Genomic DNA, 22,088 nt, shown 5'->3' on the forward strand with positions numbered 1-22,088 from the left:
ACCAAAATATTTTCTTAAGCGGGTCCTGTAGATCCTGGGCTTTGATTATTAACTCCTTCAAAAGCAAGTCTGGCAACTGTGTGGCCAAGTCTGCAGGTGTCATTTGTGACATGCTTGAGGTCATGCCAAAGGAAACCCGAAATTTCCAGCAGATGGCAATACTAATAAAGAGGAGAAAAATGTCCCCACCCGAGGTTGTGGATTCCCTGAATTTTGTCTCCCAGAACTCAGGTTACTGGGACTCTCGATCAGCATTATAAATTAAATAAATATAAAAGCATAGAGAAAAAATGTCAGTGTGTATCTTGTTCAGATGGATGAGGATTGTTCAGGAAATCTTTACCTTGGCCTGGGGTTTGGGGCCCAGACTTCACTGCTGGACCCCAACTCTGCCACTTAGTGTTAAGTAACCCAGGACAAGTTACTTTGCCCTCTGTGCCTTGGTTTCCTTACTTTGCAGATGGGGACCATGGAAATCCCATCCTTAGATGGACATGAGCAGGAGCGCAGGCAGAGCTCTGTCCTGAGCTCTGTGACCCTTGCCTCTGCCTGGGTCTCCACTCAGCTGATTTGCTGATTCTCCCTCATCCTTTTAAGACTTAACTCAGATACCACCTCCTCCAGGAAGCCTTCCCTGAAGTACACTCACACATTGACCAGCATATGTCCCTGTCAATGCAGACACCACAGCAAATTGTCACCATCTGCTTATGTATTTGTCCCCCACCAGGGAGTCCAGATCCTCACCTGGACACTTGGCCCTTCTTTATCCCCCAGTGCCTGGGGAAGCAATGATGTGAACAAGGCCTTGGCAAATGTTTGCTGAGTGAATGACTGAGTGAGTGACTTCCTCGAGGTCCCCGGCACACTCAGAGAAGCCTGGAGCTGATCCTGACCAGGAAGGGTCATGGGGGAGGAATAGCCTTGGAGGCTTGAGTCCTCAGAGATCGTGGGATTGGCTCAGGTCTTTGCAGACTGGCCCCAACTCCTCAGCAGAGTCCATCTCTGCCCACCCCTCATTTAGTTCTTGGCTCCACCCAGGGGTTGTGGTCCCTCAGACCCAAGGATCATGCCTGGAGATGCTGTTCTTGCAGAAGGTTTATTTATTGGAGGAATCAGACGCAAAGAGCCAACCCAGTTACCCCAGTCCCGGCAACACCTCTACCTGACAGCCTCAGCTGGGTGGCCAGGTGATCTGCACAGGGCCCGGGAGGAGCGTCTTCAGTTTGGTTATTGGTTGTAACATTGTGTATTGGTTGAGTTCACTTGGGGATCACCCCACTCAAAGCCAAGGTTCTTTATGCCGGCGAGGTCATAAAAGCCACAGATGCCCTTGAGCACCTGGCCTCTTTTGTAGGGGAAGTCAGAAAACTCCTCTCCGACGGTCTTCCCAAACCAGTAATTACGTCCCTCGTCGGTCGTCACAATCACATTCCGCACATTCACTAGGCTTGAGCCTTGGATGGAGGTGATGAATTCATCAGACCACAGCTCGAACTGTAGGCTGTTCCCACCTCGAACACCGTACATGGGACCCCAGCAGTTCCCATATTTTGCCTGGATGCTGGGAGTGAAGGGAAGCTATGAACATCCGCCCGGATCCGGGGTGACCCAGCTTCCTCAGTGTCCCTCCCCTGCTCCACTGTGGCTTCTTGGGACACAGTGGTCTCAGTCCCTTGCTCAGCCACCTTCAGGTTCTGTGACCTTGTGCTCATGGCCTTGTCTCTCTGGGACTCAGTCTTCAAGCAGGGTTAGGTGATTGCGACCCCTCAGGAGGGGTGGCTTGCTGGCATGTGTCTCGGTTATGGGAGCTGTCCCTTGCCAAAGGTGGACTTCCTCAGCCTGAGCCCCTCTAAGTGAGCAAGGCTGCTGGGGAGCAGGTGCCTTCTACACACCCACGTGTCCTGCACAGCTGGTCTTACCTGCACCCCCATCCTGCTCACCTTGATGCTGTCCCAGAGCCTCCCAAGGTCCCCAGCTCGTGCTGCCCACACTGTGTCTCCTGTGCTACTGTCTCTTTCTCACGTCCCCAGCGCTCACTAAGGGCAGGACAACGATCCACCCCAAGCCTCGAGCAGGGATACGCCGATACTAGGCGACTGTCCTTGGACTCTCTGCCTCTTATACTTCTGGTCACTAATATTCAATCAGTAATCCACTCAGACTCTCACCTCCTTTCCTCTTTTTCCCTAACTGACAGACCTTCCCCTGATTCTCCCATCAGGCATTGGAACTGAGAGCCATTTTTGGTTGAGTTTGGGTTGAAAAGAGAAACATCGTCAACCCTCTTTGATTAACCGGAGGCAAAGGCAAGACCTTACAGGTGGAGTCAAGAAGAAGTGGGACTGTGAGCAGGAGAGGAATTGGCTGGGGAGAGGGACGAGTCGAAAAGGAGCAGCTGGTGGCTCTGTGACCCCAGAGATCAAGTGGCCTCAAAATGCTGTTAGGAGCCGGGTGGGGATGTTGGGAGAAGAGGCCATAAATGGACCAAGACCATAGGAAGACTCAGGCCACGTGGGACCATGATGCCCACTCACTTTAAAAGCCGGCCCACAGCATTTCTGGATATCCGAAGCCCCTTCAGGTCATCGCCACTGGATGAGGTGGTACAGAAGTAGGTGCCGCACGTAGATCCATAGAACTCTGTGTGGATGAGAAGCAAGGAGGAGAAAACCCACACAGTCACATGGACACCGTCAGTCTCGTCCCGAAACAGTGGGCCCCATCCCAAAGGCAGATAGGGTGGCCCTGGGACTAGACTTAGTCTGTGACAAGGGCTGGGGAAAGTCCCTGGGTCTCCTGGATAGAGGGAGGCAAGGGTGGCCACCGGGAAGATGGACTGGAGAGGGGCAGACCCAACCAGACTCACTCCTTGGCAGGCTGCTAGTGCTCCCCAGGAGAGCAAGAGTCAGCAGTAGCAGCATGACTTCTGGTCTCGAGTCCAAGGCTCTGGGGGGAGAAGAGGAGGGAACTGATTCCCAGAAGGGGACCAAGCCCAACCTCCCTGGGCCATCCATGGGAGCCAAGCACCTTACCTGACTGACTAGGAGAGTCTGTCCTGGAGACTTGTGCCGGGTGTCCTTCATCTGCCCCTTATATGCTCCTAAGGCTTGGGCCCCTGTCCAGAAGGAAGGAGCCAGGGGCCACCAGGGGGACAGGAAGGAGCTGGGCAGTGGGCGATCTTCCTGGGGGAGTCCCCAGAGCTTTCATGGGGAGGCTCCCGGACATGCTATGTTTGCTGACTTGGCCCTGCAGCCTACACAAACATGGCTGGGGACAGTGACAGGTATTTATTTCACTGTCATCTCTAAGTTCTTTATAATGGGCATCTAGACTGATCTTGACTTCAGAGGTGTTAGAGATTTGCCCAGAGCCCTTCGCCAGGTAGGTTTTGACCCACGTGGTGGAGACAGGGCATGTGTCCTCAGAAGCTCTGTGCAGCCTGGGCCCTGCCTTGCACAGAGTCTGGTTCAGGGCCTCATCCAACCTGAAAGCACCTGGGGTCTGGGGACTTCTGGAGCCCACGGGTCCCTGCTGACCCCAGAGAGCCCAGGCAGATGGTCTAGCTCTTTGTGCCCTGTACCAGGGGCAAGAGGCACCTCAACACTGGTCCCTAGGCCTGTCATTCAGGTGTCTGTGGTCTTTCCTCTGTGCTGGATTTGGACATAGTTGGGGATGAACAGTGTGAAGGTGCTCAGGAGCCATGGGCCAGAAGGACACACGAGGTATGGCTGGTACCATGATGGAGGCAGAGGACTGGGGACAGGAAGTGTCCTGGCCACCCCGGGGTCATGAGAACTGGGAGTCAAGCCAAGAGACCTACCTTTATGCGGACCATGACGGACGCTTCTCTGGAGCTTGGGTCCTGGGCAGCCCGCTGGTGTCACAGTCCCCATGCCCTTTCTATCTCATCACATTTGTCTCACTCGGCCCCTCACAAAAGATGCGCACAGATTCCACACAGACTCCTGTTTGGGTCACACTGTTCTGCTCAGACACTAACCTGAGAAGGGAGGCGCTTACCTCAAAGATTTGGAAGGATCCAAAACCACTTCATTGGAAAGGACCCGGGGTCTGGAGAAGAAGCGAGGGTGTAGGGTAATGATGGAGGGGAGGAGGAATGAGAGCAAGTCCAGGGAAGCCCCATGCGTGTCATTTGGACAACTGGTCACTGTGACAGGCTGAAGGCAAGGCTGTCCCCAGGAGTTCTGACCTTTGCAAATCACCACAGGGTTGTGACCATTAAGTGAGAGTCTGACTTGAGTCAGAGAGCTTTCTACTTGAGAACTTCCTACTCTCTAGGGGGGACCTCATTTAGGGGGCCTTTGGTCCCTCTGTGGTCAACCATTTCATTGTTGTATGTAGGTAATAATAGGGTGGCGTGACAATCCACCCAGATTCTCCATAAGGACCAGGATGCCTAAGCCGATGCTGTGTGTGGGCAGCTGTACAAGGGCCTTTCTCAGGAAAGTACAAAGGACCTGAACTAACAGGCACATCTATCTAGAGATGGCTGAGGACACACACAGTGGTGACCACCACACTGGGACACTGCGGAGGTGTGGGAAGGAGTGAAGACCCACACCCAGCTAGGTGCAGATCAGTGTGTCTAGTGCTCCCAAGAAAAAGGGTCACAGAGAATGACTCTGCATGTGTACAGACAGGTTCTGGAAGGGGTGCTGGCAGTAGAGAAGTGGCAGCAGGACCAGCTGGGACGCCCATGACCCGAGCAAGGTGTGTCCTGTGCCGAGGGTGAGCCAAGAATGCGTTTCACACGTTAAAATCAGTAGAAAAATTCAAAAGGAGAACAAGATTTCGTGGCACATGAAAATTTTATAAAACTCAGATGCCACTGTCCCCCAGTCAAATGTATGAAAGTGCTCACGTGCCTCCATGGCTGCTTTCACACCACACAAGCCGTGTAGACAGCTCATGGCAGAGGCCTTTCTGCTCACAGAGCCAACAATTATACTCTCCTCACACAAAGCCTGTCCTGAAGACGCCCATCCCTGTCCTAGAACAAACGACTTCGTGCCACGGTGTTGGCTGGACAGCGTCGAGGGAAAGGAGCTCTGCTCAGTAAGCAGCCTTCAGTTGGGGCCAGGCGGAGACGCTTCTGCCCCCACAATGCCCTTGGTTGTGGGCCTTGCGCTCTCTCTCGGGGAGGCTCACTGGGGTTCAGGCCCCAACTGACCAATGCTGCCGAGGTCAGCACCCATCCTCCCAACCCCCCTCACAGCTCCAGCTGCACTGCAGAGGCAATGGAGGATGGGCTGGGGACACGGCAGGAGAACTCCTCCCGGGGCCCAGGAGGAACCTTTGGGGAGATGGAGGCGGAAGAGCCTAAGCTCTTGGCAGTCTCTGCTCCTGGAGGCAGGGGCCAGGGAGGCCACACAAAGGGGGCTTGTGTTCTCTCCCAGCCCAGCCTGAGGGCACTTGTGCGGGTTTGTTGCCAGTCCAGGTGCCAGAAGCAGGGTCTGTCTGAGCCCGGACTCTAGGAAGCACCTCCTGGAGAGGAGATGGGATTGAAGCAAGAGACAATTGCCAGCCTGGCCAGAGAGGATGATGGCACTTGCCCAATTGAGTGTTAGAAGCTCTTTCTTTCTCTCTCTCTTTCTTTCTCTTCCTTCCTTCCTTCTCTCTCTCTCTCTCTCTCTCTCTCTCTCCCTCACTGGGGCTTAGGGGCTTGAACTCAGGGCCTCATGCTTGCTAAGCACTCCACCAGCCCCCAGCTGGTCTCAAACCACCATCCATCTCTCTATTCCACATCTCCCAGGTAGCTCTAGTCATGAACCACCTCACTTGGCTATTTTGGTTTTTTTGAGACAGGGTCTTGCTATGTAGCCCAGGCTGGTCTCAAACTTATGATCTTCCTTTCTCAGCCTTCTGAGTGCACCGCTATTCCCCCTGCAAAGCACATTTTCATAGGGTGCTCATTGGTAACAACAGACACACAGTCATGTCATGTCAAAATGCCCACGTGTGCTCGTGCAAGTGTCCCCAAACACACACACTTCCCCAGAAGCCCCTATACATAGGAGCAGGCACAACGACATCCATTTGCCATGTGTGGGGGTGGGAGGCCCTGGTCTTGGAGAAGCTTCACCCTGTACCCTCCAGCCACCTAGACTCAACTGCTGGCCCTGAGCCCACACACAGGAGCACTCAACACAGGCCCTTTGTCATTGGGATCAGAGGTCCTCAAGAGGGAGGATTTACTGAACACTTATTCCCTGCCTTGGCCACAGCTCAGCCTGCACTCTGCCAGGAAACAGAACAATGAGGCCTTCTCCTACAGCAGAATAGGTCTTGGGCTGTCAGCCCTTGTCAGGAGCTGGTTCAGGAGACAAAGCCCTGGTCTTCCCGCCCTCTGAGTGTGAGGCTTGAGAAGACCCTCAGTTCTTTCTTCCCGCCCTCTGAGTGTGAGGCTTGAGAAGACCCTCAGTTCTTCATCTGTAGCCCACTCACAGCTGCAGCTGGATAACCAGCCTGCACTCTATGAGAAGTCTCCAGCCTCAGTTGGAGGCTAGAGTCTGAATTCCTGGCTCTGGTCTTAGGCCATACTGGCTAGACTGAATCCAGTGAAGCTGGAAGGTAGCCTCACCACAGGGGAGAGACTGTTGGTATGGGGAGGGAACTGATCAGAAGCAAAGGGACATACCTGTGCGTGGGTGTGTATCTGTGTGTGTGTGTGTGTGTGTGTGTGTGTGTGTGTGTGTGAGAGAGATGCTGGGGACTGATTTCAGGGCCTTGTGTTTGACAATAGGTGCTCCACCACTTGAACCATACCCCAGGACTTTTTGCTTTAGTTATTTTTGGGATAGGGTCTCAAATTTATGCCTGGACAGGCCTGGGCTTCTTTCTTCCTATTTATACTTCCCGTGTAGCTGGGATTACAGGTATGAGCCATTGCCCCTGGCTTGGGGCTAGCCCTTATGCATGGATTTGTCCCTGAGTGGTTGCCGCTAGGGAATGAGCTCCCCTGCCCCCCCCAACCCAGGAAAAGGCACCCAAGGGCAACTGCGGAGGGGGAAGGCAATTCATCTTTGCATTCCTGAAACAGTTCTACTCCATTTCTGTTGGGTGCCGTGCTCTGGACAAACCACTTTATCTATACTCTTCCCTTGAAAAACTCAACACCTTTACTGGAAAACTGAAACACACCACCCATTTTTGCCTAATCATTTATCAATATTAATGTAATTAATATTCCATTACTGCAATTGTTGAAAATAAACTATATCCAGGTTTCAAATAGAGGGCCTCAGGGTTCCGGGGTTCTGAACTCCCAGGCTGCCAGGGCTCAGCCATTTGTTACTTCGTGGCTTAGTGAGTTCAGGCTGCTCTGATAAAAACACCGCAGGCTGCCTGGCTCAACAAGAGCTGCTTATTTAGGAGGATAGAGGCCCAAGACTCAGGGCTTTGAAGAAGACAGATGCAGGTCCTAGTGGTGGTTGTTTCCTGGCTTAAAGTCAGATGGTTGCCTCTCTCTGTGTCCCCACATGGAAGGGAGAGTGAAATGTGCACCCATCTCTTCTTACTCTTGTAAGGGCTGAACTCCACCCTGGGTCCCCGCTCTCATGATTTCATCTAAACCTACTTATCTCCAAAGGCTCTATCCCCAATACTGTCACATTGGGGGTCAAAACTTCAACGTACGAGTCTGGCAGGACACAAACCTTCACATCAGAGCTGATCTCAGCAGGAGGACAGGGTGCTGGCCCCATGCAGGCCTAGCGTACCTCCACCTTTGGCTGTGGGTGTATGGGGACCTCCCTGGTGCTTTGGAGTTGGGGTACAGCAGCTAAGCTAGTCATAGGAGGGCTGATGGAGTGGCTCAAGTGGTAGAGCACCTGCCTAGCAGGCATGAGGCGCTGAGTTCAAACCCCAATACCAACAACAACAACAAAAGGTAAACTAGTCATAGGAGGTGAGGTGGCTGTGAGGCGGGAAGCCCTGCAGTGGGGAGGGAGGGGGACACTGGACTGTGAACTTGCCTTTGGTCTCTGACATGATCTGGCTACCCTGTGCCTCTACTCCACCGTACAACTCCATTGCGATGGCCCCAGGCCTCAGACTGAGAAAAAGGTCCTGAACTCAGCTCCTTCGCTACTGCCCAGAGAAAGAGAAATGACACTCAAACGTCTAGAAGTATTCCTACCTCCATCTTAGCACCGACCATAGCTACCACGGCTCCTCCAGACCCCTGCACAATCACAGACCACAGCTTCTCTATACTGGGGCCCACACTCTCACCCCCACCCTGAAAGCGCCGCATTAGCTCCTCCAGTCAGAAAGGCCTCTTCTTGGTCCCCACACCTCCAGATGTCCCTGAACCATGCGGCACTGGTCTCTCCTCACACCCACAAGGGTCACTTGGGCTGTGAACTGCCTATTGTCTCTGATACATTCTCTTTAGCCACCATCCACCCATTGCCATCAGGCAGTCCCCAGACACAAACTTAAGAAGGGTTACAGCTCACCTCCTTTTCCTGGAAACGGCCACATGGACTGTAGTCACAATCCCCAGCTCAGAGCTCCCCATTGGCTTCTGTCTCTGTCCTCCTCTGAGTGATCAGCAAGACCTCCTCACAAAACAGGGCCTTCTCTGTCCCCATGTACAGCACCCCCAGAGATCGAGGGACAACGCACCCACTGGGTCAAGGCCCTCTCTGCTGCAAGTAGGGAGACTTGCAACCCCACCTGCCCTTCATTGCCTACTCAACAACTGACATGACCTACAGGGCTGGAAGACAGCACAGGTGGCAGCCCATGCCCAGTTTTAGAGAGATGGAATCTGCCCACCTCTTTCTCCCAGGTTCACAGCTTGGGGAGTATAATTTCCATGAAGCAGGATGTGGGTGGCACAAAGGAGACATCCGATCAGACCATCTCCAGCCTCCTGTGCTCACAGCATTTGGGGAATTTTGCAAGACACATGTCTGCTTTATAGTTCACAGAACCCCAAGGCCGCCTGGCTGGATGAGCCCCTTTGGCCACACTGAGGCTGAGGTCAGGGGCCCCGATGAGGGGAAGGCAGAGTGAATATGTCCTGCTGCCCCAGGTGACCACCTTTAGGTGCTGCTGCAGCTCTCCAGGCGCTAATAGCCTCATCTGGGTTCAACTCAGCTCTGGAGTACCCCGTGACCACAGGACCACCATGCATCGATGTTGAGGTGGGAGTAGAGGTCCAGGAGACAATGCCCATCCATGATGTCCTTGTCCTCACTGGGCCAGTGCTGAGGCCCCAGAAGGATTGTGCCACAGCTGCCCACAATTATAACATCCACGCTAAACTGTTTGCTTCCTTGCCTCTCTCTCTACTTCCTCACCTGTGCTTCCGGGGTTCACCTCCCAAATAAACCACCTACAGCCAAGTCCTGGTCCCAGCATCTGGCACTGTGTGATGGGACACACTGGGATGCTCCTTGGTACCTGCATCCCCAGTCTTCCCAGCCCCCAGACACCCAGGAACTCTGCCCTTCCATAAATTATCTTTCTGGTTGAACGAATGGAGTTTTTCAGGTCATGGATGAACAGAGGGAGGTGTTCAGAAAACCACTGTATTCCCATCAGGCTCTACAAGGGAACGATTTGAATATGTACAACATTTTTTAACAAATGGGACAGAGAGGAGGACAGGAGCCTGGTACAGCAGGCTGGCCCCACCTGACCCTGATGCCCAAATCTCAGGCACATATGACAGTACGCCAGCATCCACACAGGCTCTGGGGACACAGATCAGTCCCAGGAGTAGCAAAGCACAGGACAGAGTGAAGAACAGAAAAGGCAGTGAAGAGTCTGACCTGAGTGCACTGTGCAACATGAGCAACTGGATCCAGGGGAAGAAAAAACTGACATCAGTGTAAACTCAGGACAGTTGGGCTGACCACCCGTCTCCCCAGCTCATGAGTCCAGCCTGATAGTATAGTCTATCCTGTCATAGATCAAAGGTCCTCCTGAGTCACCTTGGGGAGTGGTATGGATGAGTTCAGCTTGGGGTGGGGCAGGAGGAGACAGGGGAGTCCACAGCAGAAGGGGGAGGTGTGGAACTGGAGAACCAGGTGTGAATCCTTGAGGTACCCAGCTCAGCTTCCGTATCTGCAAAGTGGGGCCACTGTCTCCACCTCCTGGGGCTGCAGGGATGGTCGAGGAGGCACCATTAATGGAAAATGAGAAGTCTGTTTTATGGACTGGATAATTAAGGACTGCAACTGACTTCTCATGAATGAGCCCTAAGGTGGGTTGCGGGGGGACATAGAGACTGCTCACAGGCCCTGAGTTGGAGGGGGGCTTCCTGGTGGGATGGGAACACTCACACTGCAGGTGTCTACGCTGCCATCCTCAGAACCAGCGCAAATCGTGTCGTTATTGATTACACTGAGTGGAGAGGGTATCCTGAACAGGTCCCTGCACCTGGTGGTGTTTAGGATGGCGACCTGCACTTCCCGGAGGAGGTAAGGTGGTGGCAAAGGTTCTGAGGGTAGGACAGAGACAGAACACATATTAGTTTTTCCTCTACCCTCTGGGCAGGAGAAGGAGGGGAGACACACCTGGCGGTGGTGGCGATGTCCCTGGTGATCATTGTGGATGAGGTGCGATATCACAGAAGGACCAAACAGTACACAGGTGTTGCAGTGCCCGAGACTTGGTTTCCCTACATGTACGATGAGGTGGAGGTCCGAGTGCACCCGTGGAGAGATGCCTTAGCCAAAGCACACTAGGGAGACACTAAGAGGTGGTTTGGGGTTGCGGGGTCCAGGACAAAAATTCCAAACTTTGATGAAAGACAAACTAGAGATTCAGGAAGTTGAAAAAATTCCAAGGAGGACAAACACACAGATCCACACTGAGCACGTTGTAATCAACCATGGAAGGCAAAGTCAGAAAATGGCAAGCAGCAAGAGAGAGAAGCGAGTCATGAGTTCAAGGGACCTCCAGCAAGATCAACAGCCAGCTTCTCTTCAGAAACCAGGGAGGCCAGAAAGCAGGGAAACATTTGTGTAAAGCCAACGGGGAAACAAGTCACACAAGAATTCTATATCATAGCAAAGTGTCCTTGACAAATGAATGAGAAATGAGGAGCTGGGAGGGTCATCACTAGTAGATGAGTCCTGCAGAAAATGGAAAAGGGGGTCCTTCGGGCTGAGACGTAAGATGCCAGACAGTAACTCAGTCATACAAAGAAACAAGGAGCTCTGGTAAAGGTCACTGCACAGGTAAATGTAAAAGCCAGTTGTATTGGAGTTTTGGCTTTTAACTCCTCTTTATTTCTGACCCATTGTAAAAGACAAATGCATGGGGCTGAGGTGTAACTCAGCAGAGAGCGTTTGCCTGGCATCACAAGGCCCTGGGTTCAATCCAGAGCATTGCCCCCCCAAATGCATAAAACCATAATTATAAATCTGTGTTAAGGTTTACAAAATGAATAACACTGTAAATGTCGATAAAAAAAAACCAGAAAGTGGAACTGGGAATGGTGGTACATGCCTGCAATCTAAGCCATGCTAGAGGCCCAGGTGGGAGGGTTGGAGTCCGAAACTACCCTGGGCAAAAGTGAGAGACCCTACCTGAAATTAAAGTAAAGCAATAAGGGATGAGGGGGCAAGCTAAAGTGCTATTAAGAGTGAGACCCTGACTTAAATCCCTAGTACAGCCAAAAAGAAGTGAAGGAAACCAAGAAAATAAATAAATATCCAGTAAAGGTAATGAGAAGGGAATCAATATGGTTCCCTAAAAAACACCAGTCAAATACAAAATGAGCAAATGAGACATGAAACATTATGAGGTAGCTATAGATACTAAAAAGATATAGCACATGATATAGAAAATAAATAACAAAATAGTACAAGCAATTCTTGTCCGATCAATAGTATCTTATAAAGTAAGTGGATTGAATGCTCCAAATAAAAAACAGAGCTTGGCAAAGTGACTTAAAAACACAGGATTCAAACATGGCATCCATAAAAGATTCACTTAAGGTCCAAAGACACCCACAGGCTGACAGGAAAGGCTGGCCATGCAAATAGTAACCGAAAGCGAGCTAAGGTTATTAAACTAACATCCTACAAATAACCTTTAAATCAGCGCTTGTTGCAAAGTCAAAGAAGAACAATTTACATGGAAAATACAGTCCAATCCTCAGAAAAATATAACACAGTTGCACCAGTGGCTCACACCTGTAATCCTAGCTACTCAGGAGGCAAAGACCAGGAGGATCACAGTTCAAAGCCAACCCCAGGCAAATTTTGAGATCCTTTCACAAATTGTGAAAAAGCCCAACACAAAACAGGGCTGGCAGCATGGCTCAAGTGGTAGAGCCCCTGCCTAGCAAGTGTGAGGCCCTGAGTTCAAATCCCATACCTCCAAATAAATAAATAGCTAAATAAATAGCTCCAAATATGTAAAGCAAAATTGACAGAATTGGTGGGAATAATAGAAAGTTCTATAAAATGTCAGACTTCAATTCCACATTTTAATAACAAGAAAAAGCAAATAGAAGATCGATAAAAATTTGAAGCTGTGGAGAGCACTGTAAGTGAAATATATGTCAAGACACATAAAGAACAGACCACTGGGACAGTAACAAAATATGCGATCTTTTGAAGCACATGTACGATAGTCACTAGAATACAACATATTTCAGGTCTCAAAATGAGTCACAAAACATTATAAAACATAGACATCATACCAAATGCCTTTACTGACCACAAGGAAATGAGACTAGAGATCAGAGGAAGACTGGAAAGTCCACGAATATGTAAAAACTGAGGAACACACTCTTAAATGACCAATGGGCCAAAGAAAATCACATGGAAAATTAGAATATACTTTGAGATGAATGAAAATTAAGCGGTCATGGAGGTGCATACCTGTAATTCCAGCACTTGTGAGGCTGATGCAAGGGGATCATGAGTTCAAGGCCAGCCTGGACTACACAGCGAGAGTCTGTCTGAAACAAAAAGGAACACATTGCACATCCAAACATATGGGATGCAGCCAAAGCAGCTCCCAGGAGGAAACTGATAGCTGCTGATGTCTACATTAAGAAAGGGGGAAATCTCAAATCAATAGCTTCAGTTTACATTCTAATGAACTAGAAAAAGAACAAACTTAACCCGAGGCTAGAAGACAAAAGGAAATAAGAAGCACACTGGTGGAAAAAAAAAAAAAAACAACCTAGAAAGAAAAAACAACAGAGAAAATTAATGAAACCAAAGTTGGTTCTTTGAAAGGTCAGGGCAAATGGTGATGAAAGTGGTGAAAAGGAAAACAAGGAAGTAGCACCTAGATGTATGCCAGCAAATTAGCTACCCACAATGCTACGGAAATCCGGCAAGACTCACACACGACCAAAAAGACGCACAAGAAAAAGAAAATTCAAAAAGACCTACAATAAAGAGCCAGTAATCAAAGATCTCCCAACAAAGGAAACTCAGAATCAGAGCGCTTCCTGGTGATTTCTGAGATTTGACAAAAAACTAATACCAATTCTTCTTGAGTTCTTCCTAAAAAGAGAACAGAAGAAAACATCTCGGACTCATTCTGAGGGCAGAGTGACCCTGAGACAAAAGTCAAACAAAGACACAGCAACCAAAAAAGAAAACTGGAAGCCAATGCCCCTCCCGAGGACACATGCAAAAACCTTCAGCAAAATGCCAGCAAACTGTGTCCATCCGCATATTAAAGGGACTACATTCTGCAACCAGGCATAGCTCATCCCAGGCGGGCAGGATGGTTCCACATTTGACAGTCAGTGTGGCACACGCATGAACAGAATGAAGAAAATAAACACAGATCATCTCAGTTGATGCAGAAAAAGCACTGCACAGAATTCAACACACTTTGCCATCAGAAAAACAAAACTCAATACCTTTTCACCATAAAAGAAAAACGGGCCAGCAGACCAGGAACGGATAATAAAGGCCACACATGAACAGCCCAGAGCTACACTCTTGCTCAATGGTGACACGCTAAAAGCTTTCCCTTAAGATCAGGAACAAGGCAAGGCCGCCTGTGTTCACCTCTGCTGGTCAACACGGTACTGGGAGTTCTGGCTAGTCTGGGCCTGGGCTAAGACCTGTCTCAAAAAAAAAAAAAAAATCTGGAAACTAAAACATGATGGGGAAAAATCATAACTGTCATTGTTGATGCAAATGTAAAAAATCAAACAGCTGCTTGGCAACACTGTTTGGTGTCTCAAAGGAGGTTCAACACAGAAATACCCAGAAATTGCCCTCCTAAATATATACCTAAAATAACTGAAAAGAGGTGTGCAAAAGAGTTCTGTAAATAGATACGGGGAGGGCCACAACAATGCTAGGAATCGCTGAAAGGTAAATTTTACACTGCTTTGAAATCTTATGGTTATGAATTACATCTCACTGTAAGGATATCAGTGTTTGAGGCCCTCCTGGGCAGCGGCCCTGCACCCTGCCTCCCCCACCCCCAAGAAACCAGGCCAAGGCCACCGGGCCTCCCTACCATTTTTGGCTTCTGGCCACACCCTGTCTGAAAGGGAAGGGAACTGAGCAGTTGACACCCGTGCTGGCAGGAATCAGCAAGAGCAGATGACAGAATGGTGAGGAGGCCGGCAAAGGGCTCAACAGTGCCTCAGCGACCAGGGAGGAGCTGCTGGGCCAAGTGTAGCTGGGCCAGGTGTGGCCGGAACAGGGGATAAGGGTAGTGGCTGGCCCAACCTCATGCCACCCCATCGGTCCCCAGCCTCACTCTTATTCTCACTGAGCGCCCCCCAGCCGGTCACCCAGCAGTCCGGCCGGTGCTGGAACATGAAGGTGGAAGACAGGACACAGACAGGCTGGATGTTCCTGCTGTAGGTGACAGAGGAGGCCAGCTTCAGCAGGGCGATGTCACTCAGCACCCCTCTGGCTAGGGGGTTCGAGATGATGTCCTCCACCCTGTACCGGTTGTGGTAGGCCTGCAGGTTCCAGCGAGTTGGCTTGGAAGTCAGCTCCCCAAGCTGGACAGTCCACTTACGTGGATCACGGGACCTGGCAGGTGAGGAGAGAGTGGTCAGGGCCCTGGGGGGAGGGCTGGCCTCCTGAGCACACCTGTGCTCCTCCCTGAGGTGACACAGTGGGACTGTCGCTAATACTTGCTCATCCTGGACGCCATTACCACCAGACAGGCCACAACCAAAGTCCGCAACCTGGGAGGAGCAGGAGAGTGGTTGACCCAGGTGGACTTGTCAACTCCCAGAACTGTCTAAGGACACAGAAATCCAGGCCAGTCCTCTGGGACACTCCTGTGTAGGCCAAACTGGACTGAGCAGATGAGGTGTCCTGTGTGGGGTCCTGGACAGGGTGACTGAAACAGAAGCTCTGGAGAGAGCTGTCCAGGCCAGGTGAGCAGCCCTGACCTCTGTCACTTGTGGCATGGAGCCATGGGAAGGTGGAACAAGGGCTGTGATATGGTGGTGACATCTGGGGAAGGGGATAACATACCAAAAGGTGCCCGGCAAGGACCCGTGCTTTCTTGGACTGTGCTGGATGTGCATATCCTGATCCTGCTCAGTTAACCTGGTGCAGCACAACCGAGATGAAGAGAACCCCTAGGAGAAGCCACCGTGCACCAGAAGGCGCTATTAGAATGACCCACTCTGACCCCAGAAACTGAGATGATTCACGGAACAGCAGACAACTGGGAACTTCTATCTCAGATTTATCGGAAAGACTTGAGAGGGGTGTGCAAGCATCAAACAAGGATTATGTGGGGAAAATGCTGGGTGTGGTGGCTGACACCTGTAATCTCAGCTACTAGGGAGGCAGAGACAGGGAGGATCGTGGTTTGAGGCCAGCCCAGCCAGAAAGTTAGTGAGACTCCATTCAACCAACAAGCTGTGTGGGGGCGTACGCTTGTAATACAAGCTATGCGGAATCCACAGGTAGGAGGATCATGGAGGACACCGTCCCTGGGCAAAAATAAATAACTAAAGGGAAAAATGGCTACGGAATGACTCAAGTGGTAGAGCACCTGCCTAGCAAGTAGAAAGTCCTGAGTTCAAATCCCAGTACCACCAAGAGAATTTAAAAAAGAGAATCATGTGGGAAAAGACAACATTTAGAAATGAGAACTATTACTGCAGAAATGAAATGTTTTTAGCAGAAGGGCTGAATACTAAAATGCACATAGCTACAGAATGAATTGCTAAGCTTGAGGAGAAAGTGAGGTGAAAGCTCAGAATTTGGAGCTCAACTTTGGAAAGGTGAGTGCACCAGAGAGGATGGAGAACGCCAGCATTTGTCTACATCGACCATTGCTCAAGCCGGAGACAGGGCTGGTGCTCTTTGACTCGGCTACGCTCGTCTAACCCCAACCCCAACCCTAACCCTATTTTTCCACCATAAACAACGTTAAAATGAAGTCAAATAAGGAGTGTGAAGAGCCAAAGAGCAAGGCAGGCTCTCGGGTCCCATGAGCAGCAGTGAGGAAGTGGGGTGAGTTGTGTTGTCCCCATGGGCTCCAGGTGTCTGCCTGCAGCCTGGGAACTGTGGTGGACTGTGAGGTCTGAGGTTGAAGGAGCATTTTCTGCGCTTTGACTGTCCCTAACACAGACCGGGCGTGACTTGAGTGGTAGAGGACTTGTCCGGCAACGGAGGCCCTGACTTCAGTCCCCTGGGCTGCCATGTCTATCTGAACACTTATCCAGAGACCTTATCTTATCTTATCTTGCCTGTGGCTGGTTTAGAATTGCGATCCTCCTTCAGACTTCTGCAAATACGCAGCACGTATATCTAGTGAGTGCAAGTTTACATGCCAGAAGAGGGGATTTTTTTGGGGGTAGGACTAGGGGATTGAACTCAGGGCCTCAGGCTAGCTAAATTAAGCGCTCTGCCACTGAAACCACAGCCCAGTCCTTTTTGTTTCTAGTTTGCTTTTCTTCGGTAGGGTCTCATGCTTTGTTCAGACCAACCTCAGACTACGACCTCCTATCTCTACCCTTCTAGCTTCAAAGACAAGCACGTGCTATCCCGCCAGGCCAATTTTTTTTCCATTTCTTTCTAAATTTTTCTTTTTTTTTTAAATTAAAAATACATCAGTCTGGAGGGTGTCTCAAGAGGTAAAACGCCTGCCTCACAAGTGTGAAGCCCTGAGTTCAAACCCCAGTACCACCAAAAGAAATTAATTAAAAATACATCAGTGAAAAATTGCACTCATTATGAAAGATACAGACATTTTAATATCAGAGGGCTAGGATCCAAGGCTAGTGGCCTCAGGTTTGAAGCACAGGGGTATTTTACATACACCGCCTGGGGTGCTGCTGCTTCAGGACAGGGGAGGTGGAATGTCCTGTCTTTGTCCCTGTGGGGCTCAGGCAGGTCCTCCACCCCAGTGAGCAAGGTGAGGACTGTGTCCCCTCGTTTGAACAACGCCAAGCACACAGTACACTGGGCCAGCACCAATAAAAGGTGGGTTCTGTGATTCTAGGGCCAGTGGTCCCAGGGTCTGGTAAGGATTCCAGACCATTCATATCATGGAGAGGCCAGGGCCCCTGTAGTTGAGTAGTGTAGGAAGCTTAGACCCCACCCAAGGCTGGAGGACAGGCGTTCAGCCCCAACCAGGGCGAGGCAAGGAGACTGCCACAACTGCAGTCACCTTCCTCCTTCCTGGAGTATCTGGAATTCTGACCCCATCACCTGCTACATGGAACTGGTCTCCCTGCCATCCTACTCACCCTCCTTCCTGGAGCCCTTCTAGAGAGCAACAACCCCCCAACTCTCCCTCCCAGCCTGTCCCCCACGAGTGACAATGACATAAGACAGGATTCAGGTAGGATATAGGGAATGGGAGAGACAGGAGCTGGAGGAGGACTATTGAGCCTAGGTTTGGCAGCCAATCCAGAGTGCTGTTTGATTCGAACTCCTTGTCACCTTGTCCTTGGACAGATGCTGGCAGGAACACAGGTACTGGGGACTTACCCATGCCCCACTGGCCTAAGCTGGCACACAGCTCCCAGCTATGACAAATGAGGACGTGTGTTAGGAGACAGCAGTGTGCTTCACGTGTATTACAGCCTCCATGGTTCTCTGTCACCTGAGGCTTAGCTAAAGTTTAGCACTTTTGGGTGGAGGCTGTGCTTAGGGCCTGGAGCCACACTCCCACCTCATTTTGCCAGCCTAGGAGGTTGTGCTGGGGCTGGTGAGAATAGCAGAAAGCATGGGAGTGGGGAAGAGCTCTCACTGGGCTGTGAGGGAGCCCTGTACACGTGTGTTGGTCTCTGAAGAAGACCAGAACCTGCCTCCTTCTGCCTTTGGCTATCTGGGCACCTGCCCCAGATGGGAAGAGGCACATCAGGTGGGAAGAGGAAGAGAGTCTCAGCGAGGAGACGGTCCCTGACGCTGGAAGGGAGGGGGTTGCTGGGCAAGGAGGTGAGCTGGCCAGGACCCCTTTTCTGGCAGAGTATTGGTAACGTCTGGACTGTTACCAATGTGTGGCTGTGGCTATTTTGCTCTACCTGGAGATGATTTGTGGGTAGGCGAGAAGCTCTGCCAGTGCTGGCAATCTGTGCCTTGAGCGCCCAAGGCCTTGAGACTGGACTGGTGGACCCCAAGACTCACAACTCCAAAACCTGAGAGCTCGGTGCCTTTTGCTCCAGGCTTTCAAAGCCAGAGACGTATGGCTCTGAGCATGCAGGGCAAGAGGCGGCTGGAGTGGCTCAGGTGGTAAAGTCTTGCATAGCAAGTGCGAGGCTCTGAGTTCAAACCCCAGTACCACAAAAAAAAAGCACTCAGCGTAGAGGTTCATTGCCCTGGGCCTTAACCACCAATGCCCCTATCCTTGGCAGCTCTTGTAATCCTCAGCTTCCAGCAGTAAACAGCAAGAGGCAGTGCCATACAGTCCTCTGGTACAGACCTCAGGTCCTGGAACCCTCCACCCCTCAGCGACAAGTGCCACCTACCAGCTCTCGGGCCTATCAGCCTCTGACAGCAGCTAGTATTAGGGCCCGTAGGCCTGGGTATCTGAGACCCTTGGCCCTTAAGGCTTGGAAAACTCTCTGGAAACATTCCGTACAGCCTCTGTTGCCTATGGTCCCCAGTGTTCCTGCCCCAGCCACCCTCTGGAACGCCTAAGCTGTCTTCCCATTGCTACTGCCTTTTTTTTTTTTTTTCCTTGCAGTACTGGGCTTGAACTCAGGACCTCACACCGACTAGGCAGGTGGTCTACCACTTGAGCCACTCTACCAGCCCTGTCTTGTGAAGGGTTTTTTTTTTTTTTCATTTTTCTTTTATTATTCATATGTGCATACAAGGCTTGGGTCATTTCTCCCCCCTGCCCCCACCCCCTCCCTTACCACCCACTCCGCCCCCTCCCTCTCCCCCACCTCAATACCCAGCAGAAACTATTTTGCCCATATCTCTAATTTTGTTGAAGAGAGAGTATAAGCAATAATTGGAAGGAACAAGGGGTTTTGCTGGTTGAGATAAGGATAGCTATACAGGGAGTTGACTCACATTGATTTCCTGTGCGTGGGTGTTACCTTCTAGGTTAATTCTTTTTGATCTAACCTTTTCTCTAGTACCTGTTCCCCTTTTCCTATTGGCCTCAGTTGCTTTTAAGGTATCTGCTTTAGTTTCTCTGCGTTAAGGGCAACAAATGCTAGCTAGTTTTTTAGGTGTCTTACCTGTCCTCATGAAGGGGTTTTTTTGAGATAGGGTCTCTTGAACTATTTGCCGGGGCTGGCTTTGAACTGCAGTGCTCCTGATCTCTGTCTCCTGAGTAGCTAGGATTACAGGCTTGCTCACTGCTAGGGCTGCTGCTGCTTCCACTGTCTTCTCTCCATTTTACCAGTTCAACTCACTCTGCTAATGATAAAAAGCAAAAGCAAGAAGCAAAAGCAAGAGCAGCCTCTTCTTGGGCCTAAGGCTACACCACCAGGGGGCAGTCCAGGATACTTTCTCCTGGGTGACGCTGACCGGCGGCTTCTATACCAGAAAGGGGTGGGGCAATGTTGTCTGCACCAATCACAGCAGACCTTCACGCAAATGGGAACTGTGTTGCACCAATTTCAGGCCTTGCTGGGCCGTGGGAGAAGTGCTCTGTCTCTCGCTTGGGTGGAAATGTCTGCAGGGTCATCTAGAAGTGACCAAGGCTTGTGATGGCAGAGACTGGCACAAGTTGTTTGAAACAAGTGGTGGCTGGGAAGAGAAGCCAGAGTTGTGCTTTGGCTGCAAGCAACCATGGCTGACCGAGGCTTCAAGGCGTCTGTGGAGTGATTTTGCTCAAAGCAGCAGTCCGCCTGGCTGCTTGGCTAACAGTCCTTCTGTCAAAGCAGCCAGAGCACCCGGGAAGGCTCTAACAGCTGTCAATTAAGGAGTCAAATCACCCCAACATTTTAACTTATTTATAGAAAAAACAAGCATGAAAAGGGGTGCTTATAACTAGGTGCCAGTGGCTCACGTCTGTAACCTTAGCTACTCAGGAGGCAGAGATCAGGAGGATTGCAGTTTGAAGCCAGCTCGATGCAAATAGTTCATAAGATCCTGTCTCAAAAAAACCATCACACAAAAGGGCTGGTGGAGTGGCTCAAGGGGTAGTGTGCCTACCTAGCAAGTGCAAGGCCCCAACTTCAAACCCAGTATCATCAAAAATAGTAATAAAAAGGGTGCTTCCAATAAAGGCTTACCATTGACATGAAGAATGCCTTAATAGTATTTATTTAATAGGGCTCTATCAGTGCTGAACTCCTGTCCCAGTGCCCCAGGGAGACGTAGGTCCCTGGATTTCCCTTCCAGACCCCCCTGGGGCAGACTCTGCTCGCTTGTTCTGGTTGTCAACACTTCAACAGAGAGAGCAAGGACAGCCCCTGTCCCTGACTGGTGCTGCCTGGGTTCCAGGGGAGGAGGGGAGTTATGTAGTCGAAGGTACTCCCTTGGGTTTGCTTTCTCTCTACCCTCTCTCCTTCATTCATTCCCAGCAGCTGACCTGACACAACGGCCAGGAGTGAGATCCCCTTAGCCCATTGCATGGAGTGTGGAGTCATCGCCAGCGCCCCCGTGTTGAGTAGACAGCAGAGGGACCCCTGCTAGAGCCAGATGCAAAACCCACGAGACTAAGCCAGGTGCAGGCCCAGCCAGACTGTACCAAAGCCACCTCCGAGCCCATGACTACTAAAGGCTGAGGGCCGTCCAGTGGGAAAACCTCACCCAAGCCACACGGGAAGACAAACTGATGTGTGGGATGAAGGGGGAAAAGCGTGTGAGGTGCAGGAGGGTGGGGTCCAGCAGAGCAGCAAACTGGGCAGGAGGCCACATCTGAAGTGGGGGTGCGTTCCAGACAGATGGAACAGTTTCTGTAAAGGCCAGAGACAGGCAGGACCACCCAATACCCCTCACTCTGCGCTGCAGGCAGTGAGGAGAAGAAGAGGGGTGGCTTCATAGTTCTAGAACATGGTAGTGGGTATTACCATGAACTTATCCCCAGGGGACTTTCAATCTCTGAGCAAGGGATGTGTGGGAAGGAAAGGGGGCTTCAGTACAGAGTAGGGACTGCATCCTTTGTGACTACCTCCATCACAGGTTTGGGAAATCAGAACCCCTCTGCCACCTTCTTCCCAGGCTCACAAGGAAGAGGGGGTGTGTGCTTTCAGGGGGTGCAGGAATGTGGGTGGCACAAGGGGAGCAATTTGGCCCAACTATCTCTGGCCTTCTGCGCTCACAGCATTTGGGGAATCTTGCAAGACACATGTCTGCTTTAACAGTTCACAGTGCCCTCAGGGCTGACTGGCTGGTTGGGCCCCTTGGCCACACTGAGACCACACTAGGGTTAGGGGTCCTGATGAGAAGCAGATAGGGTGCATGTGTCCTGCTGCCCACCCGGCAGTACCTCTCGAGGTGCTGACAGCCTCATCTGGGGTCAGCTCAACTCTGGAGCAACCTGTGACCGGAGGACCACCTGTACCCATGTTGGGGACAGTGTCTTTGTTGTCATTGGACCAGTGCTGAACCCCAGCAGGATTGTGCTTCGGGTGCCCACGATCATATCATCCATGCTCTGCAAACACTTTCCCACTTCCTCACCTGTGCTTCTGGAGTTCACCTCCCCATAAATCACCAATAGCCAAGTCTGTT

General features: G+C 51.0%; 2 protein-coding genes across 5 annotated transcripts; both read right to left on the reverse strand.

The window, feature by feature from the left end:
• Positions 1 to 1,083: 1,083 nt before the first annotated feature.
• Positions 1,084 to 13,893, reverse strand: Zg16b (zymogen granule protein 16B). Of its 4 annotated transcripts, none has more exons than XM_074059173.1 (6): positions 13,395 to 13,893; positions 12,873 to 12,952; positions 3,036 to 4,074; positions 2,870 to 2,949; positions 2,538 to 2,643; positions 1,084 to 1,564 (listed from the first exon to the last, which is right to left on the reverse strand). In XM_074059173.1, exons 4-6 carry the CDS (start codon positions 2,922 to 2,924, stop codon positions 1,231 to 1,233), a joined length of 495 nt encoding a protein of 164 aa, XP_073915274.1. In that variant the 5' UTR covers positions 2,925 to 2,949; positions 3,036 to 4,074; positions 12,873 to 12,952; positions 13,395 to 13,893; the 3' UTR covers positions 1,084 to 1,230. The 4 variants fall into 4 exon arrangements, with proteins under 4 accessions (XP_073915274.1, XP_073915273.1, XP_073915272.1 ...); XM_074059172.1 differs by having other exon boundaries at positions 12,873 to 12,948; positions 13,391 to 13,893; XM_074059171.1 differs by lacking the exon at positions 13,395 to 13,893 and having other exon boundaries at positions 12,873 to 13,246.
• On the reverse strand, positions 6,435 to 21,922 carry LOC109698680 (serine protease 41-like). The gene is made up of 4 exons (XM_074060246.1): positions 21,844 to 21,922; positions 21,165 to 21,310; positions 14,731 to 15,169; positions 6,435 to 10,477 (listed from the first exon to the last, which is right to left on the reverse strand). The coding sequence occupies exons 1-4, from the start codon at positions 21,920 to 21,922 to the stop codon at positions 10,269 to 10,271; spliced, it is 873 nt and encodes a 290-aa protein (XP_073916347.1). The 3' UTR covers positions 6,435 to 10,268.
• Between the last annotated feature and the right edge of the window lie 166 nt (positions 21,923 to 22,088).

This window comes from Castor canadensis, chromosome 17, assembly GCF_047511655.1.
Source record: "Castor canadensis chromosome 17, mCasCan1.hap1v2, whole genome shotgun sequence".
Lineage (NCBI taxonomy): Eukaryota > Metazoa > Chordata > Mammalia > Rodentia > Castoridae > Castor > Castor canadensis.

What these genes read in the sequence shown, in the direction of transcription:
- Zg16b (XM_074059173.1), bottom strand. Translation starts at nt 2,924, where the DNA reads ATGCTGCTACTGCTGACTCTTGCTCTCCTGGGGAGCACTAGCAGCCTG. An exon ending in CACTAGCAGCCTGCCAAGGA is followed by an intron (nt 2,644 to 2,869) that starts GTGAGTCTGGTT and finishes TCATCCACACAG; the next exon opens with AGTTCTATGGATCTACGTGC. An exon ending in GCTGTGGGCCGGCTTTTAAA is followed by an intron (nt 1,565 to 2,537) that starts GTGAGTGGGCAT and finishes CTTCACTCCCAG; the next exon opens with CATCCAGGCAAAATATGGGA.
- LOC109698680 (XM_074060246.1), bottom strand. Translation starts at nt 21,922, where the DNA reads ATGGGTACAGGTGGTCCTCCGGTCACAGGTTGCTCCAGAGTTGAGCTG. An exon ending in GGCTGTCAGCACCTCGAGAG is followed by an intron (nt 21,311 to 21,843) that starts GTACTGCCGGGT and finishes TGGCCTTTACAG; the next exon opens with AAACTGTTCCATCTGTCTGG. An exon ending in TGTCTTCCCGTGTGGCTTGG is followed by an intron (nt 15,170 to 21,164) that starts GTGAGGTTTTCC and finishes TGCTCCTCCCAG; the next exon opens with GTTGCGGACTTTGGTTGTGG.